Source organism: Anopheles bellator, chromosome 2 (assembly GCF_943735745.2).
Source record: "Anopheles bellator chromosome 2, idAnoBellAS_SP24_06.2, whole genome shotgun sequence".
NCBI lineage: Eukaryota > Metazoa > Arthropoda > Insecta > Diptera > Culicidae > Anopheles > Anopheles bellator.
Window position 1 is genome coordinate 28,084,334 of NC_071286.1, and position 26,758 is coordinate 28,111,091.

The 26,758-nt window shown below is 53.6% G+C and overlaps 5 protein-coding genes across 7 annotated transcripts; 3 read left to right on the top strand and 2 right to left on the bottom strand.

Moving 5' to 3' along the window:
* Window positions 1–3,505: 3,505 nt before the first annotated feature.
* Window positions 3,506–5,449, bottom strand: LOC131210256 (protein-L-histidine N-pros-methyltransferase). Of its 2 annotated transcripts, none has more exons than XM_058203476.1 (6): window positions 5,008–5,449; window positions 4,652–4,748; window positions 4,281–4,568; window positions 4,043–4,191; window positions 3,810–3,982; window positions 3,506–3,741 (listed from the first exon to the last, which is right to left on the bottom strand). In XM_058203476.1, the coding sequence occupies exons 2-6, from the start codon at window positions 4,742–4,744 to the stop codon at window positions 3,530–3,532; spliced, it is 915 nt and encodes a 304-aa protein (XP_058059459.1). In that variant the 5' UTR covers window positions 4,745–4,748; window positions 5,008–5,449; the 3' UTR covers window positions 3,506–3,529. The 2 variants fall into 2 exon arrangements, with proteins under 2 accessions (XP_058059459.1, XP_058059458.1); XM_058203475.1 differs by lacking the exon at window positions 5,008–5,449 and adding an exon at window positions 4,827–4,965.
* Window positions 5,450–5,709: 260 nt separating this feature from the next.
* Window positions 5,710–7,757, bottom strand: LOC131209986 (alpha-1,2-mannosyltransferase ALG9). 2 transcript variants are annotated; one of them, XM_058203167.1, is made up of 4 exons: window positions 7,323–7,757; window positions 7,044–7,243; window positions 6,512–6,947; window positions 5,710–6,446 (listed from the first exon to the last, which is right to left on the bottom strand). In XM_058203167.1, the coding sequence occupies exons 1-4, from the start codon at window positions 7,643–7,645 to the stop codon at window positions 5,777–5,779; spliced, it is 1,629 nt and encodes a 542-aa protein (XP_058059150.1). In that variant the 5' UTR covers window positions 7,646–7,757; the 3' UTR covers window positions 5,710–5,776. The 2 variants fall into 2 exon arrangements, with proteins under 2 accessions (XP_058059150.1, XP_058059151.1); XM_058203168.1 differs by lacking the exon at window positions 5,710–6,446 and having other exon boundaries at window positions 6,942–7,243.
* A 525-nt stretch (window positions 7,758–8,282) lies between these two features.
* Window positions 8,283–9,244, top strand: LOC131210344 (nucleolin-like). The gene is made up of 2 exons (XM_058203575.1): window positions 8,283–8,412; window positions 8,659–9,244. The coding sequence occupies exons 1-2, from the start codon at window positions 8,390–8,392 to the stop codon at window positions 9,128–9,130; spliced, it is 495 nt and encodes a 164-aa protein (XP_058059558.1). The 5' UTR covers window positions 8,283–8,389; the 3' UTR covers window positions 9,131–9,244.
* A 3,326-nt stretch (window positions 9,245–12,570) lies between these two features.
* LOC131207301 (remodeling and spacing factor 1) lies at window positions 12,571–20,850 on the top strand. The gene is made up of 8 exons (XM_058199913.1): window positions 12,571–12,718; window positions 12,805–12,989; window positions 13,055–13,251; window positions 13,338–15,145; window positions 15,211–19,461; window positions 19,665–19,848; window positions 19,917–20,191; window positions 20,258–20,850. The coding sequence occupies exons 1-8, from the start codon at window positions 12,571–12,573 to the stop codon at window positions 20,848–20,850; spliced, it is 7,641 nt and encodes a 2,546-aa protein (XP_058055896.1).
* Window positions 20,851–23,835: 2,985 nt separating this feature from the next.
* Window positions 23,836–25,322, top strand: LOC131212294 (cAMP-dependent protein kinase catalytic subunit 1). Its single transcript, XM_058206101.1, has one exon. The coding sequence runs from the start codon at window positions 23,868–23,870 to the stop codon at window positions 24,927–24,929; it is 1,062 nt and encodes a 353-aa protein (XP_058062084.1). The 5' UTR covers window positions 23,836–23,867; the 3' UTR covers window positions 24,930–25,322.
* Window positions 25,323–26,758: the final 1,436 nt, after the last annotated feature.

Genomic DNA, 26,758 nt, shown 5'->3' on the forward strand with positions numbered 1-26,758 from the left:
CTCTCTCTCTCTCTCTCTCTCTCTCTCTCTCTCTCTCTCTCTTTTCTCTCTTTCTATCTCTCTCTCTTTCTTTGTCCTGTTCTTCGCTCTTGCAAACTACCACTACAAAGTAATAATACCATCATTGCCAATCAACCGTTCACCTCATTTTTCCCTATCTTACTACTCCCTATTTCTATCGTTTTCCGCATAAATCATAATAAACGCGTTTAACGGCGAGGGTAAAGGCTAAAGGCCCGCTAACCCGCCATACTCGGGATGGGTTCGGCGGAGGTCGGAAGGGCAGTGCGTTAGTACGGTATGTGTAGTACGATCAGCGTCGGGTCTCAGACGGGGGTCTCAGTCGCGATTTCTCGCGATAAACTTTTCAACGCTAATGCATCTTCTTAGACGAGCCCCGCCGAAACAATGCACGTGGTGCATCCCAGCATCACGCGTTTGGCGGTGTCTGCAGCATGGCCAACTACAAGCGCGACCGCGACGCGTCCTCCCAAGTGTCCTGACAGCCGGCGTGACATGTGATTCGTTCCTCACACGGGCCAAGAGTTAAGCCAAATGTGTACCAAAGGAAAATGCAGCGGAAACGGAGCAGGGAAGCACCCCGTTTCCGGTGGCACAACCCATTGTTATTGTTCTTCGCTCTCACTACCACCATCTCACCACTACCCACCCCCCGATGCATTGTTTTTCCGAAATCATACACAAACACGTGCTCGAGCGCGCGCCAATGCTAATTTTCCTGTTTTTCTTCACTGTTTAATCCTAAGAAGCACCTTCTCGCAACCACCATCACCATTGGACACCAAGGTGTCCACCATTTCCTTGTGTTTTGTTTTGTTCTTATGGCACCAATATGATCGCTGGGCGAAAGATTGGTCTGTGGATGTGGATGGATTGCTGCTTTCAATGCTTACTCCCCTTCCTGTTCTCTGTTATTCATGTCCTGTCCGTCGATTGTTTCCTTTAGACACGAACAATTAACACACACTGTTGTTCGCGCACGTGGTCAGTGTTCGTTTACGTTTTCAACCCCAACGCTCCTTTGCCGGTAGAGATTGACGAGCAAACAAACAATAGAGAACGAAATGAAACCAATAGTAAACAACAAACTCTAGAAACTGACTACAGTAGGACTCCTGCCAGCCACTCCTGGTGGTGGTGGGCAGTATTTTTCGCTTGATTTGGTCGTTGACCCCGGAATGCCGCCTTCTCTCTGGTTGTGCTTTGCGCTATTGTTTTACACCGAACCAATCGAAAAACAAACACCATCCCACCACAGATACACATACTCACACGTTTGTTTGCCGGACGGACGAGTTTTGTTTCGTTGTTCCTCCTTCCGCTGTATTAGGAGTGTTGTTAGTGTTGTGTTCATGTTTGTTCAACATTGTTACATTGTTACGCAATAGAACCCTGTGAACTGCGTGGAATCACGCAAACCTAGCACGCACACAGACACAGACACACGTGCACGCAAAATGCCACACACGACAGACACACCTCGGAGGACGCGCGCGTGAATGGAAAGATTAATGTGTTATCCTCTCTCTGTTTTTCTTTCCTTCAGGAACAGATAGCAAAGAGCAAGTTAGTGTCCGGTAGGGTTCAGGTGCATGTTTACTATCACGGCGAGCGAAACGAACTCGTCGTCTCGGTGATGGCGGCCGATGACCTGCCGGAGCGTGATGAGTCGCTGGGCTATGGCATGTATCCGGAAGCCTATGCGTCGATCAAGTTGCTTCCCAAAACGTAAATGCAAACGTGTTTCGCATTCTATTTGTTGTTAGCAAACGCCCCCAACAAACCCCCAAAGCCCGTCCCCCCTCTTACTCTCTCTCGCTCTGTCTCAAGCATTGAAAGCCAACTCATTCGAGTTCATCTTGCACGCCGCACGCCAACATTCGCGCCAAACGCGCCTCATATTCACACCATCCGCCATTCGCCATCAAGCCACCCACAGGATCATGCTCTCGTTTCCCCGATTCCCTCTGCATGCACCGGCACACCGAACGGTGCCGCTGGGCACTGAGACATAGGTTTCTGTCCCCTTATCCCTCCAAATTTCTGCCTGTGTTTTCCAGGAACGAATCCCATGTCGCGCAGACCGAAGTGTCCACTCCCTCATTGAATCCCATTTGGAACGCGACAATTACCTTCCAGAACGTGTTCAGTGACAATCTGTTAGACCGTAAGATCGAGATCGTGCTGTACGATCTGCTGCCCCACTCGGAGCCCATCTTTCTCGGCGAGTGTTCGGTCAAGCTGCAGAAGGCCTGCTTGGACGACGTGGCCGTCTGGTACCGGCTCGAGGATCCGAACCACCTGCGCGGCTCGGGTCCCGCCCAGCTCACGGCCGGCCTGGGACGGTTACGGCGCCGATCGACCACCACCTCGCAGAGCTCGATCGACGAGATCTCGCTCTCGACGAGCTCACGCTTCCAGCGATCGGTCTCGGACGACGTGGACAGTAGTGTGGACGATGGCCGGTACTTGCTACACCCGAACTGGTCGGTTACGACAAGCCGCCGCGGCTCGACGCAATCCGAAATCCAGATGCAAACGCTCGACGTGGCCCAACTCGGGAAGGACTACTCGAAATCGTTGCCCGGTTCGCGCCGATCCTCGTTCCAAGACTCGAAAGAGCAGCTGGGGGCAGCGGGACCGCACTACTCTCGCCGCTACTCGACCGGCCGGGCCCCCGGCGGCCACGGTCCCGCGCCGAGCGAGCGAAAACTATCGTTCGGCGGACTGGGAGCGAGTTCTGCGCAAAGCGCGGTGAGCCGTGGCGAGTTCATGCGCACGATGAGCCTGTCCCGGGAGCTGGACGTGAAGAATCGCAAAAAGAAGCGGATCTTCTCTTAAAAACAAACAAACCAAAAAGCCAAACACAACCAACGGTAACAATCAACGAAACAGCTAACAACAGAAAACCCCAAATAAAAGAGGCATTTGAAACGAAACCGAACGAAGGAGAAGCAGAGTATAAGTAAAGCACAATCAAACAATAGAACTGTAGCGTAAAATGCGGATTTTGTGCAGTCGCGGAAGACGCAACCCCGAGGTTTTCAGCAACGTAGACAATGATGCAACCACCAAAGTGTAGTTTTGAAGATTTAAAGCACAGACACCTAGCGAAGGGAAAACACCGCCGGCATTGACGCCGTGTGCGTTTTGCAGCCCCCGCCCGGTTCTCTAAACGATCTCATATCTTTCTTGTTCGTAGGCCGTGTGATTTTGTGCTGTGTACGATGTTCGCAGCACGCAGTACCGTTTTACGAATGTATATCATGTTTTTCGTGTAGCAAGCATTCCAAACAGTTTACCAGAAAGCATCACTCCGAACTGCGAGTGACATCATTAAAGCAAAAATACAATTCTACTATTTAAACGTTCTCGTGCCTGGCCTGGTGTTGTGTTTGTTGTGTGAGAACATAGCTGCTGAAGAACCGCTTGGCGATGCGGCAGGCACCCGGGACGACCCTGTATGACGCGTGCACTTCGATGTTTGAACGGGAATGGCATTGCACATTTATTTTGAACACAGTACAACGTAATCGGTTAGCCAGTAGAACGACTGGCGCAGGTCTCCCTCGCACAGGTACGGCGCTTTCGTCCACAGTCTGATTTTGAACCCCACCGTTTGCAGCACATCGAAAAACATCTCCAGCTCCTCCTCGACTGTTAACCGTTTCGCCGGAGGCCACGGTTCCAGCAGTGTCCTTAAGGGCAGGTGGCTCGAATCTGAAACCGAGAGGGGTACGGATCAAAACGCCGTTCATTGAGGTAAAAAAGCTCAAGTTATCGTATACTTTTCTCTACATAATGGCTGTATGGTAGCACTAGCGCGATCAACGCGAAACCCGTCTGATCCAGCGACTCATAGATCTCGGTCAGCATCACATGGGGATCGAAGCACCGATCGAGCACATTAAAGCAAACTATGAGATCGGCGTGATGAATTTGATTCAAACTCTCCAGAACGCTGAAAAACGGGAATCGGCGTTAATCCCAGCACAGCACCGGGCAGGCTGCCGGAACTCACATAAAGTTCTTTTCGTTCAAACGGTTCCGCATGGTCCAGCTGCTTTCCGTGGCGTATGTGTTTACCAGCCAGGTCGATTTCTGTTGCAGGGTGCGCACCAATCGCTGGGTCACCTCACCATCTCCCGCGCCAATGTCACACACATTGACCTGTGGCAGAGAAAGATCATCATATACCCCAGTCGGCAAGACTCCCAAAGTTCTGTGGCGGTGCAAAGAACGCACCCCGCTGCCCTCACCATTGATTGCCTTTCGCGGTGCTGGAAAAATCCACCCGCCGTTAGGAACTCGTCAAACTGCCGCTCCGAGAGGATGAACATCGAGCCGCGCTTCAGAAAGCCATTGACGTCGGTTTGCGTCATGAACATGTTGAGAAACAGTTTCGCAATCTCGTGGCACAGTTGAAGCCAGAACCGACCCGACGTCTTCTTCGATCGCTCCAGCCACTCGAGCGTGAGGGCATCCGGTCCGGCCATGGGGTGGTACACGCAACCGTATTTACGCGGCAGTTTACCCATCGTATACCACTGAAAGGAAGCAGCGCGACGTGTTACTTCCAGCTTATCACAGGCCACACAACGCGGGCCTTTTAGTCGAATCCGAAGCTTACCGTCATCATGTCGACTTGCTGAATAACATCATCGTTGTGGATGCGATCGAAGACCACCTTCGCAATGGCTCCTCGTGGTCGATAGTTTGCCATGGCCCTGGAACAAAAAACCGAGTGGTTTAATATCAGACACTGGCAATCACGTTTGGCCACACGCTGGGTAGTAGTTACGCACAAGGAAAAGAGAAATAACGTCAACAGGACAAAGAATAGCATGTTTAGAGATCATAGTTTTTTCTACTCAACGCGTATTAGCATCCGAGGCAACAGCAGCGTGTCGATGGAACTACTATGAGCAGAGTGCTCGCGTCGGTTTTGTAACTTAACGCTAGTACGCTTTATCTCTCCCTACTTACCGCGGTGTTACGATAGACCAGCGCCGGATTGCTCCACGGGGACCACAGCGAGAGAAAAGTGGAGCAGCAATTGTGCTATCAGCGCGATAAACACCCTACAAACAGCGAGAAGCGGAACTAGCTAATCGGAGCCACATGAAGCGCCTGATTGTCGCGATAAATCCTATCCCCGCGAAAGCTGCCGATGCGCTGTGCTATCGTCACTCAGTGAAAACAAACTCGGTTTAATTCGACCACCGTCAGCTGAAATGGCTAGTCCGCACTGCATTATTTGCATTCATCAACGAAACTGACAATCTGCGGAGCACCAAAGCGTCCTGTCGCGTCCTTATGGGCGTTGCAGATACGATTCCTGTCGAGCTAGAAGGGCTCGGCAAAAGTCTGCTAGGGTGAAAAGTGTGGTTTAATGTGGCTTTGTTTCTTTTCAGATGCAATCGTTTTTTGCGAAAAAATAGTGTGACTTCGTTCCGGGAAAACTCGTATGGACGAGTAGTGGACCCTCGCGTATCTACGCAGGATGACAGCAGTATAATTGCCCACCTTTTGAATACGAATCGGTTCGGAGCATCCTTTGCTGGGACAGATTAAATACATTGCACTATTTTCTACCGTTTTATTCGCTTCTTGCTAGCAAAATGTATTTAAAATAGTCCGCTACCTCAAGTGAGTAGCGTTTAACACCTAGTTTTATTTTTACAGTCTTTCGCTCACCCGTTCAGAAACACTTCTCAACTTGTTTATCGTCGTAACAACCTTGTCGATCTTTGAACTAAGCTCGTAGAACTCTTTTTAACAAATTATACCTCCCATAAACGGAATACCGGCTTGAAAGCGATGGCAGGTAGAAGGCTCGTCCTAATGCACTCGATCGCGAGGCCAACAAGAAATCGGCCGATTCCACAACCGCCCATGTGTCCGTATCGGCCGAATAGTTTGGTTCGCTGGCAGTTTTTTCGTAGGGTTCACCCGTGTCCAGATCAATCAGAAAATCACACCGCGACAACTCGAACTGCATATGCTTGTGGCCAATGTTCTGATCGTTAAAGTAATCGTGTACCATTCGGCTGCCATCCGCCGTTTCTTGGTAATAAGCTGGAAGCATTCCAGTAAAACTGGATGGAATGAAACGGACACGATAAACGGCCGGCAACAGAAAACTGCTGGGAAATCGGTACCACTCCTTCCCGTAACACAGATTCGTTTCCCGAGCTGTTGGTTGAAGGTTGCCCAAGACTGCGACTGGGGCACGGTAGTTTATGCAAACTGCCAGTATCCGAGACAAGCCCAGTAGCAGTGTTACTCCAAAGATGATCACCACCAAAGGACGATTGAGGAACGCAGATTTTTTCGCACCCAAGAATCGTGCAGTGAAGCTCGACAATAAGCCCAGCGTAAGGGCAGCACCAAGAGAAAACAAGGGATAAACGGGAAACATAAATCTGCAGGATGAAAAAAAATATATTAATTTACACACTACACTCGGCAGGAAAAGTTAAATATCTACCTTTCTTCCTTGTGCGGTTGCACTGCAAACACTGCCAGCCACAAGAACAATGGAGACAGTTTCCACAGAGCGGCGAGCGGAGAAAGACTGCCTTTGTTTCCCCTTAGCCCGATCGCGGCGGCCAGTACGGCCAACACCGGGTACAGCAAACTAAGCAACAGTGCCAAATTTTGATTGAGAAACAAGTTTTTCACATAGAAACTAACCGGCTCCACACCATATAAGCCCGGCCCGTGTGAGGTGAAAATATTGTAGCGTACAATGTTCAATGCGGCCACCGTTAACTTTCCAAAGTAGTAACTATCGACGAGCACTATCGGGACACCAAACAGTGCTCCGTAAAAAAACGCGTTCTTAGTAAATTCCACCCATTTACGTTGCTTGATGAGCAGTTCCAGCACGAAAGGAATGTTAACGATCACAGCGAATGGCCAACCTAGTCAAAAAAGGATAGAACGAGTTCAACAAACATTAACAATTCTCGTTCGGCTTTACACATTGGGAGATGTTTAAGGGTGTCGATTGTTTTCACCTATCAGTCCGGAAAATGCGGTGACGGCAATCACGGCCGTCGGTCTACGGCTCATCCAATCGGCCATGGTTGCCATGGTGATGTACATCGCGAAACTGCTTGGCAACAGAGCAGCGCTGGAGATAAACATACCCGGGCTGACTAGCTGGAAAAACAGCCACATGTTGCCTATGCTGGCCCCACATTTCCGCTTAATGACTCTGCGCAAACGAAACGGGTTCAAAGCAACCATTTATTTTTAAGAAAACGATCCAACACGCAATGGTACCCGATACGTACTTATACATCCGATACTCAAGCAAGGCGCAGGTTACGGCAAGCAACGCCCGAATGGTGTAAAATATCGTGACACCGTTGTTTTCGACCAGCAAACCGACGAGCTTTGCCGGCAGTCCGTGAAGCCACAGATAGCTGTACGAGCGGAGGGCGAATTCTGGCGAATATTCCCAGGTTTGTAAGCCCTTTCCCTGCAGCACATAATGCAACGGTTCCCAATAGTTGTACGTTTCGTCGCAGTCCGCAATAGTGGACCAGAAGGCCGCCTGTAAACGCACCACCAGTAACGCACCAATCGCCCCTAAACTAACCCGTGGAAAGGCCATCTCTGAGCGCGTATCCTATGCCCACAATCTCAACGTACCGACAAAAAGGATATTCCACTAGCCAACTTCAAATGGGCTTCAAATTTCCATAACGCAGCGGTACACGGATACGGTTTCGGGTTGAACGCGCTGCGTATTCGATTTGTTGTCACTGCCACAGTTTGACATTTCTCCGTCCATGTGCATCCATAATGCATTTCGAACGGAAATTTGTGGAGCACTTTTAAAAATTTTTCCTTACATTTTAGTCGATCTCGGTTTGCCCTGCAATTCAGACTGAATTGCGTAACTGTACAGCAATTACTTTTCCGTTGTTTTACATAAATTTCGTTAAGCAAGATTTAAAAAAATACATTTCGAAATGGTAAACGAAGGAGTCAAAGCAAACGAATAGGGTTTGGTGATGAAACCTTTGTTCCTTCCACTTCAACTAAGCCGGCCCACTTGCTACGGTGCAAAATTGCTGAATTTTGTTATGAATTATTTGTGATTCTTTGAAATTATTTAAATCGTTCCGCACCATTCCGTCATCCAAGCCGTCGCCGTGGTGAATTCCCACCAGGGGGCGCTCGGTGACGCACCATTCGACCTGGTCATGTTGGCAGCGCGCCGTTGAAGCTCAAAATTCAATCACGCATATTCTCTCATTTGGCGTCGGTTTTCTTAGCGGTATAGTTCGACAAGCGTCCTCGCTCTTCTTGTTTGCAACTTTTTCGGTGAATAGTCCCACAAATCGCACTCAAAATGACGGATGTTTCTGCTAAAACGTAAGTTCTCACCGTTTGCCACCTAGTGTAGTGTATATTTTGGGTAGTTTTTTGTTATATCGTGTGCGAGTGCGCGTCGGAGTGTAGTATGGCATGGAGAGCATAAGTGCGGATTTTGGATTTTTTTTTTCACCCAGTGCGGCGAGAGTGGCGGAGTGGCGTTTTCGGTTCTTGCCTCCCCCATTAACCTACGTCTCTTTTCCCTCTTTCTCTCTCTTTTCTTCCCGCGCCGTCCTGTTTCGGCAGTGAAAAGACCGCGGTCGCCACCGAGAAAGAGGTCGAGTCCGACGAAGCGACGCCACAAGTTGCGCCGGCCGACGCAACAGAGGAATCCACTGCCGCCAAGAATGACAAATCCACCGACAAAACTGACGCAGCTGCTGCCACCGACGCCACCGACGAGGTAGCGGAGAAAAACGGCAAAGAGGAAACCGCCGCTGCCGCCGCCACTAAAGACAACGGTGTCGCCACCGAGGAGGACGCGTCGGAGGCCGAACCGAAAGAGTCCGCCGAGGACGACGACGAGGAAGAGGAGGAGGACGGTAAGGACGAGGGTGCCGACAAAGCCGCCGAAGCCACCAAGAGGAAAGCGCCCGAGGCAACGAAGGCCGACGGTGCCGCCGAGGTGGACGGTGCTGAGGAACACACGACACCCGAAAAGAAGGCCAAGCTAGACGACAGCAGCGATGCTAAAGCTGCCGAAGAAGTTTCCACTTAGAAAACAACAACCCGTATATAAAACTAACTTTATAATAATCATCAAAAATGTCTCATTCATCCTTTGAATAAAAGACTTCCAGAAAAATCTCCATTTTCGGGAAGTAACAAAACACGAACGGTCTCTTTCTCTCTCTCTCTCTCTCTCTCCCGTGTGTTGTGGCTCAGGGCGGGCTAATTTGCGGTCAGCAGCGGGAAGGGCGTACGCGCCGGGGATTAGCAGAATTTGCGCCAAAAAGCCAAAGGATACCACCACCGTGTCAAGGTGTCCTGCGGCAGTAGTAGGTTCATGTTTTCTCCTGTTCCTGGTTGAAGCGGAGAGGCAACTTTCATCACAAAAGTATGGTTAAGGAAAGCAAAAAATGCAATACAAAGCACCGCGAGGGGAGAAAAATGAGGCGAGAAGCCCAATGAAAAAGCGACCAGAACAAACAGCAGCAGAGAGAGGGAGAGAGAAGGAAACGAAAGGAAGGAACGAACAAAGAAATAAAGCGACCGGCAGATGTTACGCGGGATTGTCCACGGCATTTTACTACATCACCCCGGATCCGATCCCGCCGCACAGGTAGTGGGTTAGGTGATGCGATACGTATTTTCAGCGAAGAAGGCCAACGAAGACGCGCCCTGGACCTCTGCCTCCCTGCCTGGGCTGCTGTGGCACGGTGGTTTACGACGACGACGGGCGCGAATTTCCAAATTTCGGATCCCACGAAAGCCGCGGTCGCCGAGTGGACGATAATGGAATATGGAAATAAAAACACAAGCGCACATTAGCCGAAACCGAAGACCTTTGAAGTGCTCTGCTGCAAAATGGGACGAGAAGTTGGCGCTCGGTGCTGGCGGTGTATGCGGGCGCGCCCCTCTTGTTTGGAAGCGGCATCATTCTGGGCCATGGTGGCGCGCCATTGGTTGCCCCACCTCCACCCGCACATAAACATGAATGTGGATGGCGAGCGCGAACCCCGGCCAAAAGCGTGTCACACGGATCTGCAACCCGGGCTACACACCGCTGCGATGGAATCAAAGGGGGTTCGCCACACTCTCTCTGGTGGAGATGGCGCGCCTCGGTAGGCTTCCGGGCGCTTTACCCGGAATATGGGATCAGCATCGCTTCCCGGTGCCAGGATCCGGAATTCGGATCCGGATCAACGGCCGGCGATCGGTTCAGGCGAAGAGTCCAGAACGGTACGGCATTCGGAATGGCCTTGAAAATTCGAGCGAGAATTTCTTCCCGCCATTTGCCCGGCCGTCCCGCCGGCCCCCGCCCCGCGGGACGCAACATCTTGCTATGGGTGCTCAAGAGCGAGAGAGCGCGCGTCGAAGCAGAGCGAGAGAAAAACATTTGAACGCACGCGGACCTAAAGAATAAGAAGAAAAAGCCGGACAAACGAACCCGCACACACACCACGAGCGCTTCGTAAAACATTTTCATATCGCTCGCGCTAGTTCCGGTGTCCGCGCGCAATGGTGTTGGTGAAGTCGTGCGTACAACAATGAAGTAAAAGAACAGCACGCAGGGATGGAAAAATCCTGTTTTAGCACTCGACATTCGGCAGAAATGTGAGCTTTCATCCGCACAACTTTCACAGCAAGCATCACCAGAAATGCTTTCGTGTGAGCTTTTCCAGGTACAAGGACGAGAAGCGAAGGCCCAACGCAGCATCTGGTATTCGAATATTAGACGCAGCTGCACAAAACATCGATAGTAATTTGGTGGTGGACCGGCGAAACAAGCACCGTGGCGTGTAATTGTTTCCAAGAAAGGTACGGCAATAACAAAAAAAATGCTTCCGCACATTCGGCGTTTGCTGAAAGTCGTATCCCGCGGGCACGAGTTATCAACAATTTATGGCCGAGCATATCAGATCTGATAACTCGTCGAGGGCACGTTTTTCGTCACTTATTTCCGATTGATGATAGGCGGTGAGCTGTGTGAATTGCAAAGCTAAATAGATTGGAAATGGCTTTACTGGTGTTGAATGTGCCGCTGTGTGGATGTGCCGGTCACTTACTCGAACCTTCTATTATTCTATTTCTATTAGTACTTTAGTTCAGTGTTCCACATAAATGCGCGATGTTGACCTTTTATTTGCAACAATGGGACACTGCAACAAATAGCAGTTGTGGGTTGCTTTGAATAAACGCAATTAGAATTAAAAGTAATAATTAATGCTATTGGGTTGAAATATCATTCCACGAAAACAACAGAAAGTTTGCTGCAAACTTTCAAATTGCTTTCATAACGAAAAAAGTTGCATAAAATTATACTGCGGGGACAGACGATGCGTAACGTAATGTTTTTGGCATTTCAGATTAATGCCAAACGGCAGCGCCTCTGTCAAAACGTTTACGGGTCAGCCGAGGCGTAAACCCGAGCGTAAATACCTTTTGCATACGCTTTGCTTACAAACAGAGGATAATTTAAGTTCTTATTTGCTGGTAAAGCAACATTTTTACGCTAGTTTTAACGCCTCGTGTGGCCTCCCAGATACGTTCTCAAATTGCAAATTTGTTTCCAAACGAGCTGGGCGGCTGTTCGTGTGGATGCTTCCAGCGTCATGAATGCGAATTACACCTTTTCCCAGCTTGCTTGCCCTTTGCTTACGCCATTCGTCAAAATAAGCCGCATTTGGCACCGAATTCCGGGCTCCGATCACCTTGAGGCGACAATCGCTGAAGTCATTAATTTTGGAGATTTTTCTACAAAGCGTTCGTGGTCGTTTTAATGCCCAACAATTACTGTGCGGTGTATCAAAAAGCACGCAAAAGTTACGCTAACTACTCGAACAAACTGTCCGAACGGTGTGTGAGGGAGAGTGTCGTTACGCCACCGTCCCGCCAGAGCGAGACGGGGAGAAAGTAATTTGTATTACACCGTTCGTCTCAAAAATATGCTTGTGTTTTCCTCGGTGATCAGAAAGGAGGAATTTAAAAAAGGAGTGAATTACGCTACCAATTCGCGAAGAACCATGGGTTTCGCGGGTACGAGGCACCGTCAGTGAGGAAGGAGGAAGGGTTTTGTCGGAAACTCGGCCGGCGATCGTCGTCGGATTTGTGGACGGCACGTCGCTACGCACGCAGAACGCTTGCCATTTTCTGATGCTATACACAAAAGCGCTGCAGCGACAAAGCACTCCGAAAGGGGTGCTGGGGTGCTCCGGCCCGGTGAAGTATCGTGGACCTCAAGTTGGTGTGAATAGTAAATAGTAGTGGCCAGTAAGCCTTGGAAATGGCACTTGGCATCATCTTCCGGCACGCATCTTTCGCCTACTTGTGTGTGAAACATAAAGTATGATACTCTCGGCGACAGCAGCAGGCCCATCAGCCTCACCATCAGCATCATCACCATCATCAGCGCATCATCAACATCGCATCACTGGTCTTCGGGGCCTGTGGTTAAAAGTGTACTAAATAGAACGTTAAATATTTAACGCCGCGAAGATGGCCGCGACTCCGGCCGCAGTCACCTGCGAGAATGATCCAAATTTTGGAACCATTCTCTCGTTCATGGAACAGTTCGGCCCATTCCTGGACGTCGGCGAGTGGAACATTGCCGAGCTACGGTCGATGCTAGTGAACACCGAAACGGGTGAGATTAAAGGGGTTGCTCTAAAACTATGCTTTTCGCTACAAAATGATGCTCAATCGGCCACCCTGTCTGTTGCCTCCCTCAAGTTCCTCAAGCACTGGCCGATCTGCACATCAAGCTGATGCGGAAGATAAACAAAAAGGTACCGGTAGCCCGCTGGGAGCTGGCGTTGGCCAAATTCGCACACTCGTACTCGCACCAAGACGCCTGGGAAATCGAACGGTTCGGCTACAAAACGGCCAATTTGGCCGTGAAGCTGCGCGTCCTGAAGGTAAGAAGGGTGGATCAGCAACGGTTTCGGGGCAGGCTGTGTAACCCGAACCTCATCTGTTGTAGGCACTACTCGAGGGACAGTTCGATTTGAACACAAAGTTTAAAACCCACATCAACACGACCGGTGCCGGCGAGCTGCGGTTAGATCCGCTGGGCCGCGACCGGCAGGGCAACTGTTACTGGTACTTTATGGACGAGAGTGCCAACTTGCAGATCTATCAAACGGACGCTGAGATGGACACGTGGACACTGGTGGCCAGGTACGGTAGATAGGATACGGATATGGTAAGGTAGCACGCGTACTACTGCTGATTGACCTACCTTCTTCGTATTGATGTTCTTGCAGCAATCGGGAAGAGTTTGTAAACGTGATCGAGATGCTGAAAGAGAATAGACCGATCCAACCGCTTCCGATGGTGATGCCCGTGGAAGAGGAAGACGAGGAAGAGGACGAGAGTGCCGAGAGTACGAGTGAATCGGAAGCGATGCGTCTGGGCACGATTCCGGCACCGACGGAAGCACTGCCCAGTTTGATCATATCGCGCCGCACGTACAAAACGGCCGAATCCTCCGTGACCGCCGAGACTGGCGAAGAAGGAAAGAATGGCAGCAAACAGGACGTGGTAGACGATGAAGCAGAAGCAACACCGGATGGGCCACCGGGCAAAGTGCTTGCAGAACAACAACCGCTCGGTGAGGAACCAGCGAAGGATAGCGCTGAACAACAAGAACAGCATTCTAGCGGACTGCCGGAAACGAAGACGGACGACGGAGCTGAGTCGGAGCCGGCGGGTGTCGAGCCAATGGATCTTGAATCGGAAAAACGGACCGACACGGAAGAAGCGATATCGAAGGAAGAGGACAAGAGCATAAAAATGGACGTGGACGAGGAGCAGGAGCAAGTGCCTTCACCAAAGGTGAAGCCAGATGAGTCGAAAGTGCATACGAATAATCCAGCGAATCAGATGCAACCGACCGCCAAAGTGGATTGCGCGGAGACGAACGAATCAGTGCCCGATACAAAAGGATTCTCGCACCTTGAGAACGTCGAAGCCGATGACACCGAGAAGCCGCCAAGGGACGAAGAACCCAGTAAGGAATCGATGGTAGGAGAAGCGATCGAAGATCCACCGTTGGTGGTACAAGGCGCCGGAACTGGCGCCGAGTGCGACAGTAGTGTGGAGCCCATGTTTAGCGAAGTGGTCGAAGAACCGATCATGTTTTTCTACGGATTCGGCACCGGAGCGGACAACGATATGGGTAATACGAAGAAGCTGGAATCGACGGAAGCCGCAACGCACGAAACTACTGCTGCGAAAGGGGCCGGAAATGGCGAGGGCAATCCGCATTCGTCTACCGACGATACCAAGCCGGAGGAGGACGATGGCAATGAATTGGCCCCGTCGAAGAACACACCATTATCTACCAAAGAAAGCATCGAATCGGAAGAGCAGCAGCGACAGCGGCATGATGGTGACGGCGCAAACGATGGAGCCGATTCGGAGGAACTGCCTGAGAAAACGGACCCCAAACTGAACCGAAAGTCGTCACCAGCCATATCGGTACGCGGTAAAAGATCCGAGAGCCGGGACGAAGCTGTAACTGCTGCAGTGGCTGCTGTGGTGGTGGAGAGAAAGCGTGGCCCAGGTCGAAAAGCGGCCGCCCCGAGAAAGCTTCTAACAACGGTAGCACCAACGGAAGAAGCCTCGTCACAGGAAGAGGAACTAGAACTGTACACAAAGCTGGTGGCCCCGGAGGGCACAACGAAAGCGGATGCCGTTAAGGAACCCGAGGATGCAAAAGGTCCACTGAAGACGGAGAAAAACGGCGACCACCGGCCTGCCACACAGTCGGTGGAGGAGAAAGGAGCTTTGAAAAAGGAATTGACACCCGAGAGGATGGTGGAGGCGTCGGCCGTCGCGAAACATGAACCATCTTCCGACTACACGGAAGTGGAACAGAAAGCGCCAAAGCAGAATAACGAATCCGATCGCAAAGATTTGGTGGTGGTGGATCCTGCAGAGGATCAGAAACCAGAGATCGCTGCGGGGATAAAACAAGAGGAACCCAGCGATGCGGCGGCACCGCTAGTTCCGGAAGCGGAAGACAAACTAAGTCCAGCAAAGCGGAAGCGACGCCATCGGAACGGATTAGGTAAGTACCCTTGGCGGATCGACGTCGTTTGTTTCACTAATTGTGTCCTCGCCTTTCGGTTCCAGTCGACGGCCTGGACATCTCGATGGTGTTGGTGGATGCGGGCTCGGACGGCGGTAATAATCCGCCGGTTCGCCAGTCCCGTCGCATCGCGATGCAGAAGATCAAAGAGGAGACGAACCGACGGCAGATCGAGGATCAGATGTTGAAGAAGATGAAAGCGGATGCGGTGCAGAAGAAGAAAGATCTGGGCATGAAGGTGTCCGACGAGGAGTATCGGCTGGGCAAGTCGTCGTCCTCGGAATCGGACAGTAGCAGTTCGGACGGGGGCCTTGGCGCGGACGGTCGGCGGCGGAAGAAAAAGAAGAAAAGGAAGAAGAAAAAGGGCAGCCTCGCGCAGCAGCAGCTGGACGAGCAGCTGCTGGCCAAGAAGCAGTCGACGTGGAACAGTGCCACGTCGCCGGAGAGCAGCTCGGAGACGGAGGCAGAAGATTACTTCGTGGAGCACTACCACTCGGAGGAGGATGTTCGGCGGAGCCACGTGCTGAAGTCGGACCACGAGTTTTCACCTGAGTCGGACCTAGAGTCGGAAGCGCCGGCGCAACCACTGAAACGGGCCCGTACCGCCCGCAAGGCCCGACGCGCTCGCGATGAAGAGGAAGAAGAAGACGAGAAGGAGGACGACGACGATGAAGCGGACCACGCGTGCCAGGAGTGCAAAAAGACGGATCAACCGGAGTGGATTCTGCTGTGCGATTCGTGCGACAAGGGGTATCACTGTGCGTGTCTCAAGCCGATTCTGTTCTCCATCCCCGAGGGCGATTGGTTCTGTCCGGTGTGCCAGCACCGGCAGCTGATCGAGCTACTGGAGTCGAAGTTGACCGTATTCGATGCCCTGCGGGCGAAACTGGCTGCCGACGAGAAGCGGCGCCGGGAGGAAGAACAGTCGGCACGGGAAGCCGAGCTGGCCGAGCTGGCGCTGGCCGAGCAGCGCGAAGAGCAGCTGCGGGCGGAAAAGCGTGCCCGGCAGCAGCAGCGGTTGCTAGAGCGTGCTGAAGCCGAAGCGAATCGAACGGCAGCACGGGAAGCTGCCGGCGGTGGCGACGGTGGTTCGCAAATGGAGTCGGACGACGAGGCGGAGGGCCAGCGGCAACGCCGCAAACGTCGCCACCAACGACGCCAGCGACGAGCACCGAAACGGCGTCGCGGATCTGGCGATCGCGCTTCCCGAAGTTCCCGATCGAGCCAATCGAGCAGTGATGGTTCGAACGAGAACGGTAATGGCAATGGTGGCCGCAGTGGTAGTGATGATACCACCGATTCCGACGACATACCCATCTACAAGCTGCGGCGTCGGGCATCGGCCAAGGTGAGCTACAAGTTCAACGAGTACGATAATCTGATCGACTCGGCGATCCGGCGCGAAATGCGCAACTGTGACCCGGTGCCTGCCGATGATGACGCGGAACAGGAGGATGAGCCGGAAGAGGAGGACGACGATGAGCGGCACGGAATGTCCAAGGGGAAGGACATTAGCACGATCATCGAGGCGGAGGAGGAGGCACGCCGAAAGCAGGCCCTGCTCGCTGAGGGAAAAGAGCACCCCGAGGGCGACGGCAGCGGCGATCGGCTAGTGAATGGCGGGGATCCGGCTTCGGTAGCCGACCGGAAGGTTGCCAAAGACGAGGACGACGGTGTCGAAGGAGGACGCAAACCGGCGGCAGTCGCAGGGAACCGGGCCGCCGGGCAGAAGAAGCGCAAGAAGAAGAAGAAGCTGTGTAAGATCGAGTTCAGCTCGGAGGAAGAGGCAGACGACGACTCGGACGAAGACTTCCGGGGCGATGTAAGCGGATCGGACGACGAGGAGGACGAGGAGGAAGATGATGACGACGATGACGAAGACATGAACAGTGCAACGGGTGAAAGCGAGAGCTCGCTGGAGGTGCGTGGTCGCGGCGGTGGAGGAGGCGGCGGTGCTCGGAGACCGAGCGGTCGGGCTGCGGTCAGTAAGCGGCGGCGGATCGTGGAGAACTCCGAGGATTCCGACGAGGAAGAGGAAGCCCGCAGAAGCGCGGCTAAGAGTAGGAAGAACCGCAAGAAGGGCGTGCTGGCGGACGATAGCGACGATCTCGATGTGGATCTGGACGACGAGGACGAGGAGGAAGACAGCGAAGACTACGACAGCGACGATCTGTGCAGTGACACGGAAACGGAAAGCAGTCGGAATAGCAGCAGCAACAGCAGCAGCAGCAGTACCGGGGGCAGCAGCAGCGACGGCGATTGGAGGCGCAAGAAGAAAAAGTCCAAATCGAAGGGTGGCAGCAAATCGGCCGCTGGCGGGAAGGGTGGCATTGGTGGCGGCAAGCATCTCGAGCGACCACCGAAGAAGACTGTCTCGAAAGCGAAGCCGCTGGCATCGAGCGAGAGCGAAAGCGACGGCAGTAGGAGCAGCGCCGCCGGCGGTGATGGTCCGGCCGGTGGCAAGGGCAAGGGAGGAGGTGGCAAAACGGTGCCACGCATCGCGAAGAAGCAGGGTAAAAAGGGCACCGGGACCGGTGCCGGTGGTAGCTCCGCGGATGGTGAAGGTGGCGCGAAGAAGACGGACCGGAAAACGCGCGGCAAAAAGATCCACTACATCGTGGACGAAGATTTCGAAAGCTCCGACGACGGTATCCGGCCGGGAGTGCAGCGACCCGACACGCCGCCGGAGGAACGGGAACAGTTCATTCGCCGGCAGGAAGAAATTAAGCGCATGCTGGCGGAGAACAACGCGGCCAAAGCGAAGGAATTGGCCAACTCGAAGATCGATCAGCTCGCGGCGGGCAAGGATGGGCCGAAGGACGGATCGCTGTCGGATGTGCCGATGCAGGTGATCGAGAGCGCACGGATACTGGACATCGATTTTCTCAAGAGCACCAGCGGCAACACGGCCCGCATCGCGACGGTAGACTCGGTGGTCGATTTCGACGATGAGCTGCCGGAGGATTTCGATCCGAACGCCGACGACATGGACGAGGAAGCGCTGGCCAAGATTATGGAGGAGGAAGACTTTGCCCATCACCAGCTGAAACCTTCGGCGACGGCGGTGGCGACCGTGGGTGCGGCGTCGGCCACCGGTGCCCCGCAGGCGGAAGGCTTGCCAACAGGAACTCCTTCGAAAAATCGCCGCAAGTCACACGATCCAGATGAGTTTCTCCTGCAGCAAGCACGTGCTAGCGGTGGCGCTGTTGCTCGAGTTCCCCCCGGCAAAGAGCATCACCTGCATCCAATGAATTTAGCACAATCCGGAGCGGGTCCGGTTGGCACGCCGTATCCATCAAACGTGCAAAGTCCGATGAAGGCCTTACTGAAGTCCACGCTACCGCCCCCAGGGTCACCGATTGCCGGCATTCCCACGTCCACCATAATGAGTGCGGGCAGTGGCGGTCATGCCAGTACTATTCTGGCCAGCGCATTGCAAACGGCGCCGCAGCAACAGCATCCAACGGTACCCCCGCCACCGCTGCTTAAAGAGCACCCGGGAGCTCCGGGTGGGATGCGGCCGGACATTCTAATGCGTGTACCGCCGGGAAGCAACCTTCAACACCACCCATCGCTCGCCTCCTTTGTCGCCGGCGCCGGTGGTCCGGGTTTGCACCATAAACCAGAGCTGGCACACCTTATCAGTGGACTGGCGGCCGGAGTTCCGTTACCGAAGGGTGGTCCACCACCGACACACCATTCCAGTCCACAACACCACCTCCATCACCCGCACCGGTTGCCACCGGGTGCGATGTCGGTTCCCGCAGCGTCTATGCTCGGTCATGTGCCGCATCTAAAACCACATCCGGGGCTACCACTACCACCGACGACGGTCAGCAGCAGCAATATGCCGGTACCGCTTCCGTCACATTCGAAGGCCACAGGGGCCGTTCCAGTAACGACTGCGCCACAAATAGCACCGATTGGTCCCTCGCCACATCAAGCTGCTGCGACGGCGGCGGCTGAGCGGCGTCCCGGGCGTAGAAAGAAGATTACGCCGCTCCGAGAGGACTTAAAACGAAGAGGAGGGCCTCCGCTGTCGCCAACATCAGGACCTCAGGACGCAGCAGCAGCACCAGTGGCAACACCCTCACAAGCGCCAGGACCACCGGCTCATCAACAGGTGTTGCCGCCACCACTGCCGCGCCATCCGCACCAGTCGCCACTGTTGCCCCATCTACATCACGGGCACGCCGGTGGTGTGCGGTTGCCACCGGTATCGCTGGGAGGGGCCACGGGTCAACCGGTGGTAGGCGGCCTGCGTCCGCCACCCATCTCCACCAGCCATAATACAAGTAAGTTGCCAACGAAGCGGAGCTCAGCCGATTTCCTTTCCTTTTTTGTTGTCTGTCATTCGCACAGCACTTAAAACGCTCACTTGGAGCGCTGCCTTATTCACGCCAAAGTATTCTCATCGCAGTAGACACTGCCGTGGTGACTTGACTGCAATGCGAAGTGCGATTGCGTTCTCAATTTCTCACCCTACGTTGTGTTACAGTTCAACAGAATGCATCGGCCATCGCTGCTGCAGCGGCGGCCGCGGCGGCAGCTGCTGCCGCCCAAGAAATAGCGATTAAGGTACATTCCCGGCCGGACGGTGCCAGTGGTAGCGGCAGCGGTGGTATGCACGCGAACGAGCCGCCCATCTCGGTGCCCTCTTCGGTGTCACATTTATCGTATTTGTAAGTATCGCTGAAGGACACTCGCGATCGCAGACTGATCGATTAACTGCGTGAATTTGCTTGCTCGACAGATCGGAGAACCCACTGTTCGCCCATCGGCTCGGTCCCTTGCCCAGCAGTATTCTCGCTTCCAGCAGCTCCAGCCTGCAGCGGATAGCGGCGATGAGCGGGGCTGCCGGTCCACCGGCAGCCGTGTTCGGTGATCCGGCGGCAGCGTATAACGGTGGTTGGAAACCGCCGGGGAAACCGAAAGCATCGAGCGGCCCACCACCACCACCGACGGCACCGCCGTCGGGTGGCATGATGATGGGTCCTCCGGTTGGCTCGTTGGAGCATTATCATGGTGCGTAGTGTCGTTTACGGTTCTTGACTGTTCTGTTAATTCGATAAACTTCCCTTTCCGTTGCAGATTACAACCCGGCGAGTCATTACAATCCGTACTACAACGTGCTGGACCGTGCGCACCATCTCAGGCCTCCGCCACCCTCGCTCGGGGAGCTGCATCGCACCAGCGCCCTATCGCCCACCACGTTCACTACACTGCAGCCCCTAGAGTTTCAGCACGTCCTGAAACCGAGCGGAGAAAATCATCATCATCATCATGTTCCGCATCATCACCATCATCATCATCATGCAGCGACATCGGCTGCGGCAGCGGCGGCAGCTGCGGCGGCGGCGGCAGCGGCCTCGGTTGCCTCCGTAGCACCCGCAGCGTCGGCAGGAGACGAAGGCGCTCCGACACCGCACGGCAGTGTTCCGCCTTCGCCCTCATCACGGACAGCACCGGCCGAGCACGCGGCGGCCGCCGTCGGTGCAACATCGCCTCCTTCAACGGGCCCTACCGCTAGCGGCGGAGAAGAAGGAGGACGGTCACCGACGTCAGCATTGGCGCCACCTTCGGGCGTGTCCGCTGGCGCCGCGGCGTCCTCCAGTGCGAGCAGCAGCGTTTTCGGCGAGCTCGTCAGCTACTTCAGTTCCCAGCAGGATGATTTAGATTCGTAATATATTTAAACAGCAACATGGCCGCGCAATGGCCGCGCAATGGCCTCGCACTGGTGGAAGCAGCCAAACGCGCCACAACTCTAGAATCAAACTAAACGTACTACTCTCCAGCACCTACTAGCGGGCCGGGCGTAGCAAAGGGGCACCCTTTGGAAACCCTTCCCCCGTCCCGTGTAATGCAACCCTTGGCAGCCCGGTGCCCCGAGTGGCCCCAGCAGAAGAATGTGGTGCTTGCCGTGTGCTAGTGGTTGGTAGATGAAAATATATTTGTTTGTAATAAGAAAGTTACGAGATATACTCACAGGAGAAGAGAAACATCAGCCTCACACATACAAACGTACGTGTGGGCAGCGCGTTTGGCCAGAGCAAATGCTGCAAGAATTAGAGATTAAACGCATAAGAGTAAAGTATTTAAGCGCGTTTGTGTATTGGCGTTTTCTTTTGTATCCTTCCTTCTCCTCTCTTAGTCTCATGGGTTTACCCTCTAAAAATATCCTTGGACTTGGTCCTGTAGCATACTCACCGTCCGGCCGGCATCCGGGGAAATAGGATGGGTTTTCCATGTATTGGCGCTTGTATGTATATTCCGCCTTGGGTCTAGCCTTTCTTCGATGGCTATTATTTCTTTGCCACTGATCGAATCCTGCATTGCTCTGTGAGTTCTGTAAACCCGCTCAGGACCAGTCCAGGGTCGATGCTGGGGAAACAGTTTGGCAAGTTCGTTTCATCGCAAGCACTTCAGTTTCTATGGGCAGAGAGGGGAACTTTCGAGCGTTAAATTGTAGCATTTTCAGCAGTTGGTTGTCGTTTGCTTACGAAAACTTGCTTTGCGCGTGTAACGGTCATTTCGAATCACCGTCAAGCCAATTGCGACAGGTCGACGATGCTCGTGTGTGGTGGTGTCTTGGAAGGCAAAAACCAGGGACCGGGAACGTGGAGTCATCAAAATCATCAATCAGCATCAGGCGGGTCAGAAAATACGTTTGACGCAGCACTGATCACGGGAACCAGACTCGCACCACCGATAAGTATCCGCCGTGTGTGCAAAAGCGACCGTGGAAGTTGTGGACAAACGCGAAAAACTCAGCGCTGCCAGCAACAATACACATCATCACCACCTGCCACCCTGTCCTCTCGCGAAACTGTGCACAGGGCCAGTGCGCGCGCGGGCAAGGAAGCAAAGAAAACAATGAAGAAAGACCATCAGCCAGCGCCAGACCGTTCGTGAGAAGTGCAAGTGAATCTTTTTTACCTTTTTTTCGTGCGTGAACCCTCCGGACGAGAGTGTGCTTGTGTATGTGCGTGCGTGTGTTGTGTTGGTGTGTTCCGTTTTTTCTCCTCTGATACGACCGAGGGCACAGCAGCAGCAGTCTACTAGGGGATTGGGGCAGACGACTACAGAAACCAACAGTGGAAAAAGGTTTGCTGCGAAAGGAAATCGGAAAGGGGGCCGCCACGGAAAAGTCCTACCGGATCTCACGGGTTGCCACCACTCTCGAGTGTGTTCGCACGAGCTGCGGTGCTGTGCATGTATACGATAGTGGCCGATTGAGACGCGAATCTAGTGGCCATCCACTGGCTTTACCGTGGCAAGCGAGTTAAGGGGCAGGCATGGTGTGCGGTGTTCCGTTCGCTCGATAATAAATCTCAGTTGGCCATCATCTCTGGAGACAGTGCCGGACAGTTGAAACGGGCACGGTAACGATCTATTTCCTTCGTTGGCGGATGAAAATTGTGACCCCATCAGCAGCAGCGCGGGTGTGAGCGCGGCGGCGGGGCAGGGAACGCGCGGACGAGCGAGAGGGGAGGCACGAGCAGGTGAAAGAGAAGGCCGCTTCGATCGAACGACCGCTGACCGTGTGTATAGAGCTATTATCGGCCGTAGAAAGAGAGTGTGCGAGAGAGCGAGAGCGCGAACGCGAAAAAGAGCGAGCCACGAAGTGAGCGGCGAAAAGTGAGGGAATTCGCTCACCGCACGAGAGAATCCTTATAGAAAGAAAATCGAGATCACGCGGAGAGCGGAGAGGGGCACACATTTTTTTCTGTTGCTGCGCGAACGGGGTTTCCTTTTACTCGTTTTTTTTTTGAGTGGCGCTGCTAGTGTGTACAGACTACTGGTGGACTAGTCCGGTGGTTTTCGGAAAAATCGCCATCCGTCGCCGCGGTCTCAAGTGACAGCTTCCGGACGGACACCCCGCCGCCCCACCGTCACAGGGGGCCCACCGCTGGACTGGGGTTGGGAGTGATGGTGCATCGCGGCTCGCAAAAGTATTACGTGCACTAGCGAGAGAGCAGCAGTATTTCGGAACGGATCGGAGCCAAGTGCGAGCGAGTGTTTCGCGTTTTCGGGGTCGCACCGACTGTGTTTGATGTGACGGAAAATTGTTTTATTATCAACTCTGACAAAGAAGCTCAGCTGGTCCGCCGTAAAGCGTACCCGGTTGGCAACCTTCTTCTCGCGTTAGCAACGGAACGGGGATCTCGTCAGAGCCTGCTACGACCTACACACGCGCCACACATACACATCAACGGGAGAATACGCCGAAGGCGACCGCTACTGGAAGACCGAAGGATCGATCCACTTGTCAACGGTCAGCGCAGGACGGGAGAGAAAACCTTCGCCCAACCAGCGGAGGCTCGCGGTGGCAACGTCGAAGGCACCAGCTCCCTACACCAGTACCACTCCACCATTGTTGGCCGCGCGTGGGAACACGGAATCATTGTTGAAACAGCCGCGCGAGAGAAAGAGAGGAATGAGCGCGTAGTTGCATCGTGAAACAGTTTGCAACGTTTTTTTTATTTTCTCTCTGTCCGCAAAAAAGAGCAACGTTAGCCGGGCGTATCGCGCGTTAGTAAATTTGTATACACTTGAATATTGTAAAAGTACAGAGATACTGCATAAAAACAAACAAAACACAGGCACGGACAGGGCACAGCCATTCGGAGTCGGCCCAACACGACGGTCATACGTTCACATAGAGAAGACGCGTAAAACACCGTAATTAGTAGTAGTAACCATGGGCAATAACGCTACGTCCGCGAACAAGAAAGTCGATGCTGCCGAGAGCGTGCGGGAGTTTCTGGACCAAGCGAAGGAGGACTTCGAGGAGAAGTGGAAGCGCAATCCGACCAACACGGCCGCGCTCGATGACTTCGAGCGGATCAAGACGCTCGGCACGGGCTCGTTCGGGCGCGTCATGATAGTACAACACAAATCGACCAAGGACTACTACGCGATGAAGATTCTGGACAAACAGAAGGTGGTGAAGCTGAAGCAGGTCGAGCACACGCTGAACGAGAAGCGCATCCTGCAGGCGATCTCGTTTCCGTTTCTGGTCAGCCTGAAGTTCCACTTCAAGGACAACTCCAACCTGTACATGGTGCTGGAGTACGTGCCGGGCGGGGAAATGTTTTCGCACCTGCGGAAGGTGGGCCGCTTCTCGGAGCCCCACTCGCGCTTCTACGCCGCCCAGATCGTGCTGGCGTTCGAGTATCTGCACTATCTCGATCTGATCTACCGCGATCTGAAGCCGGAAAATTTGCTGATCGACTCGCAGGGCTACCTGAAGGTGACCGATTTCGGGTTCGCGAAGCGCGTGAAGGGCCGTACCTGGACGCTGTGCGGTACGCCCGAGTACCTGGCGCCCGAGATCATCCTGAGCAAAGGCTACAACAAGGCGGTCGACTGGTGGGCGCTCGGTGTGCTGGTGTACGAGATGGCGGCCGGCTACCCGCCGTTCTTTGCCGACCAGCCGATTCAGATCTACGAGAAGATCGTCTCCGGCAAGGTCCGCTTCCCGTCGCACTTTGGCTCGGAGCTGAAGGAGCTGCTGCGCAATCTGCTGCAAGTCGATCTGACCAAGCGCTACGGCAACCTGAAGGCGGGCGTAAACGACATCAAGGGCCACCGATGGTTCGCCTCGACCGACTGGATCGCCGTGTTCCAGAAGCGCATCGAAGCACCGTTCATACCGCGCTGCAAGGGACCGGGCGACACGAGCAACTTCGACGACTACGAGGAGGAAACCTTGCGCATTTCCAGCACCGAGAAGTGCGCCAAGGAGTTTGCCGAGTTTTAAGCGATATTGATTGGACCGAGCGATCACACACGGGACCCGAGACAGCCGGGGGGGGAGCACAGCATACATACAGACAGGCAGTAGTGTGGCTGCTAGAGGACAACGACGGACAGAGTACGGACGGGGAGAGGAGGCTCTACGCAGCCTCCCACAGACCTTTGCAAAGCCCAGTGTGACCAGCCGGCCGGCACCCCCATCACGGTTGCTTCCCGTGTTCTCCTTCTCTTGGGTAGCCTCCCCTTACATCTGTGAGCACTGTTCGCGCCGGAACTTCCGGATCTGGATCGCCCTGTTTGTTTGTTGTACTCTTCCTTCCGCTGCTATCACGTCCAGTGCGCGTCCGTGGCAGTGCACCCACCAATCAAGCGACCGCCGTGCGCAATGCGCACGCAGTGATCGGCCTGTCGCCAATCTAGTGGTGAAATGCGCGGTACAGCATTTTACTGTTTGTTGTTTTTTTTTTATTACTAAGTAACAAAGTGAGTCAACTACTGCTGGTAGGCCGCGGAACCCTCCGTATCCAAGGAGCACAGATCTCCACGTTCTTTTCGCCGCGCCGCGCGGTGCGACCAACCGGAGCCAGCTGAGTAATCAACACCCCTCCCCGTATCGGTTAGTAGCAGACACACACATACACACGCCAGGTTGGCATTCCATAGAACTCCCAAACTCCGGACCCGAACGCGCGAAAGAGTCGGGCAGGGCAGGTGCCGAGCGGGCTGAACCGAGAGGTCGAACACAACACCCGGCGCACTGATGCTGCGCTAATGATGATATGCTGTAAAAACACGATAAGGTTAATGAAAACACATGATTTGATAGTTCTTACCGAGATAGCAGCACACATACACTCACCCCCACACACGCACACTGGCCAACTGGCTAGCCCAATGATCGAAACTATCAATCAGCGGCGGCGGCCAGAACGGCGTCCCTCTTGCTGCAGCAGGACCGTTGAAGCTATCGAAACCCGGAACTTCTTCGCGCCCGCGGCCGAGGACGAGGCGAGGGAAACAATTTTTGGAGCAATAACATACACTCTACAATATCACGTGTCATAGATTTTTTATAGATAAGTAAACAAGGCCAACGTTGGTGTGGTGGGCGGCGGTTCACCCGCGTGCTGCGAGGAAAAAGGGTATAGAAGTAATCCACTGCTGTTTGGGCTGACGACTCGTGGTGTAGACATGCACCATCATCCAGCCCTGTTCACCCAAGTAGGCGCAATGCACTTCCCGGTGCTCGATCCGTGCATGTGCATTTGTCACGTGTGTGGTGTGGTGTCTCTGCCACATTGCCAAGAAATCGATGTGTATGTGTTCAACAACGTATACCCCCCTCCAGCCCCCTTTTTTGCGCATACTTTCGCCTTTGGGAGCGCCTACTTCGATGCACAGAGATTAGATAATCCTATTTCGGCCAATGATCGGAACGGGGGATGAACGAACCACAGAGAACACTGAAAGACAAATGAAAGAAACGCAGATACGAGTGGCGCACCCGGAAGTAGCAAAATGACCCACTGACTGGACGATTTGAAGGACACATTGAAGCAAACCAAATGATACATGGATACGTAGGTGCGCGCGCTCTGGGGGTGCAGCACCCCGGGCGAGACAAATGGCGAGGGACCCCCGTTTACTACACAATCATCACTGACGGAAACATACACAATCTCAACACACACACAGACACAGACACGCGCTGATATCATTAAACCGCGTATTATTATATAGCCCTAGTACACCAAATAATTTAACTGCAAAAATAGTGACGTTAAGAGGATCGTATCGCAAACACTCAACACTTCCACGAACGGATGCCAGTGT

Excerpts from the sequence above, each read along its gene's own strand:
- LOC131210256 (XM_058203475.1), bottom strand. The coding sequence starts at position 4,867 with ATGCTATTCTTTGTCCTGTTGACGTTATTTCTCTTTTCCTT. Across the intron at positions 4,749-4,826 it reads ACGTTATTTCTCTTTTCCTT|GGCCATGGCAAACTATCGAC; the intron begins GTGCGTAACTAC and ends TTTTTGTTCCAG. Across the intron at positions 3,983-4,042 it reads TTGAACGAAAAGAACTTTAT|CGTTCTGGAGAGTTTGAATC; the intron begins GTGAGTTCCGGC and ends CCCGTTTTTCAG.
- LOC131209986 (XM_058203167.1), bottom strand. The coding sequence starts at position 7,645 with ATGGCCTTTCCACGGGTTAGTTTAGGGGCGATTGGTGCGTTACTGGTG. Across the intron at positions 6,948-7,043 it reads CGCATTTTCCGGACTGATAG|GTTGGCCATTCGCTGTGATC; the intron begins GTGAAAACAATC and ends TTTTTTGACTAG. Across the intron at positions 6,447-6,511 it reads CAACCGCACAAGGAAGAAAG|ATTTATGTTTCCCGTTTATC; the intron begins GTAGATATTTAA and ends TTCATCCTGCAG.
- LOC131210344 (XM_058203575.1), top strand. The coding sequence starts at position 8,390 with ATGACGGATGTTTCTGCTAAAAC. Across the intron at positions 8,413-8,658 it reads ACGGATGTTTCTGCTAAAAC|TGAAAAGACCGCGGTCGCCA; the intron begins GTAAGTTCTCAC and ends CTGTTTCGGCAG.
- LOC131207301 (XM_058199913.1), top strand. The coding sequence starts at position 12,571 with ATGGCCGCGACTCCGGCCGCAGTCACCTGCGAGAATGATCCAAATTTT. Across the intron at positions 12,719-12,804 it reads GCTAGTGAACACCGAAACGG|TTCCTCAAGCACTGGCCGAT; the intron begins GTGAGATTAAAG and ends GCCTCCCTCAAG. Across the intron at positions 15,146-15,210 it reads ACGCCATCGGAACGGATTAG|TCGACGGCCTGGACATCTCG; the intron begins GTAAGTACCCTT and ends TTTCGGTTCCAG.
- LOC131212294 (XM_058206101.1), top strand. The coding sequence starts at position 23,868 with ATGGGCAATAACGCTACGTCCGCGAACAAGAAAGTCGATGCTGCCGAG.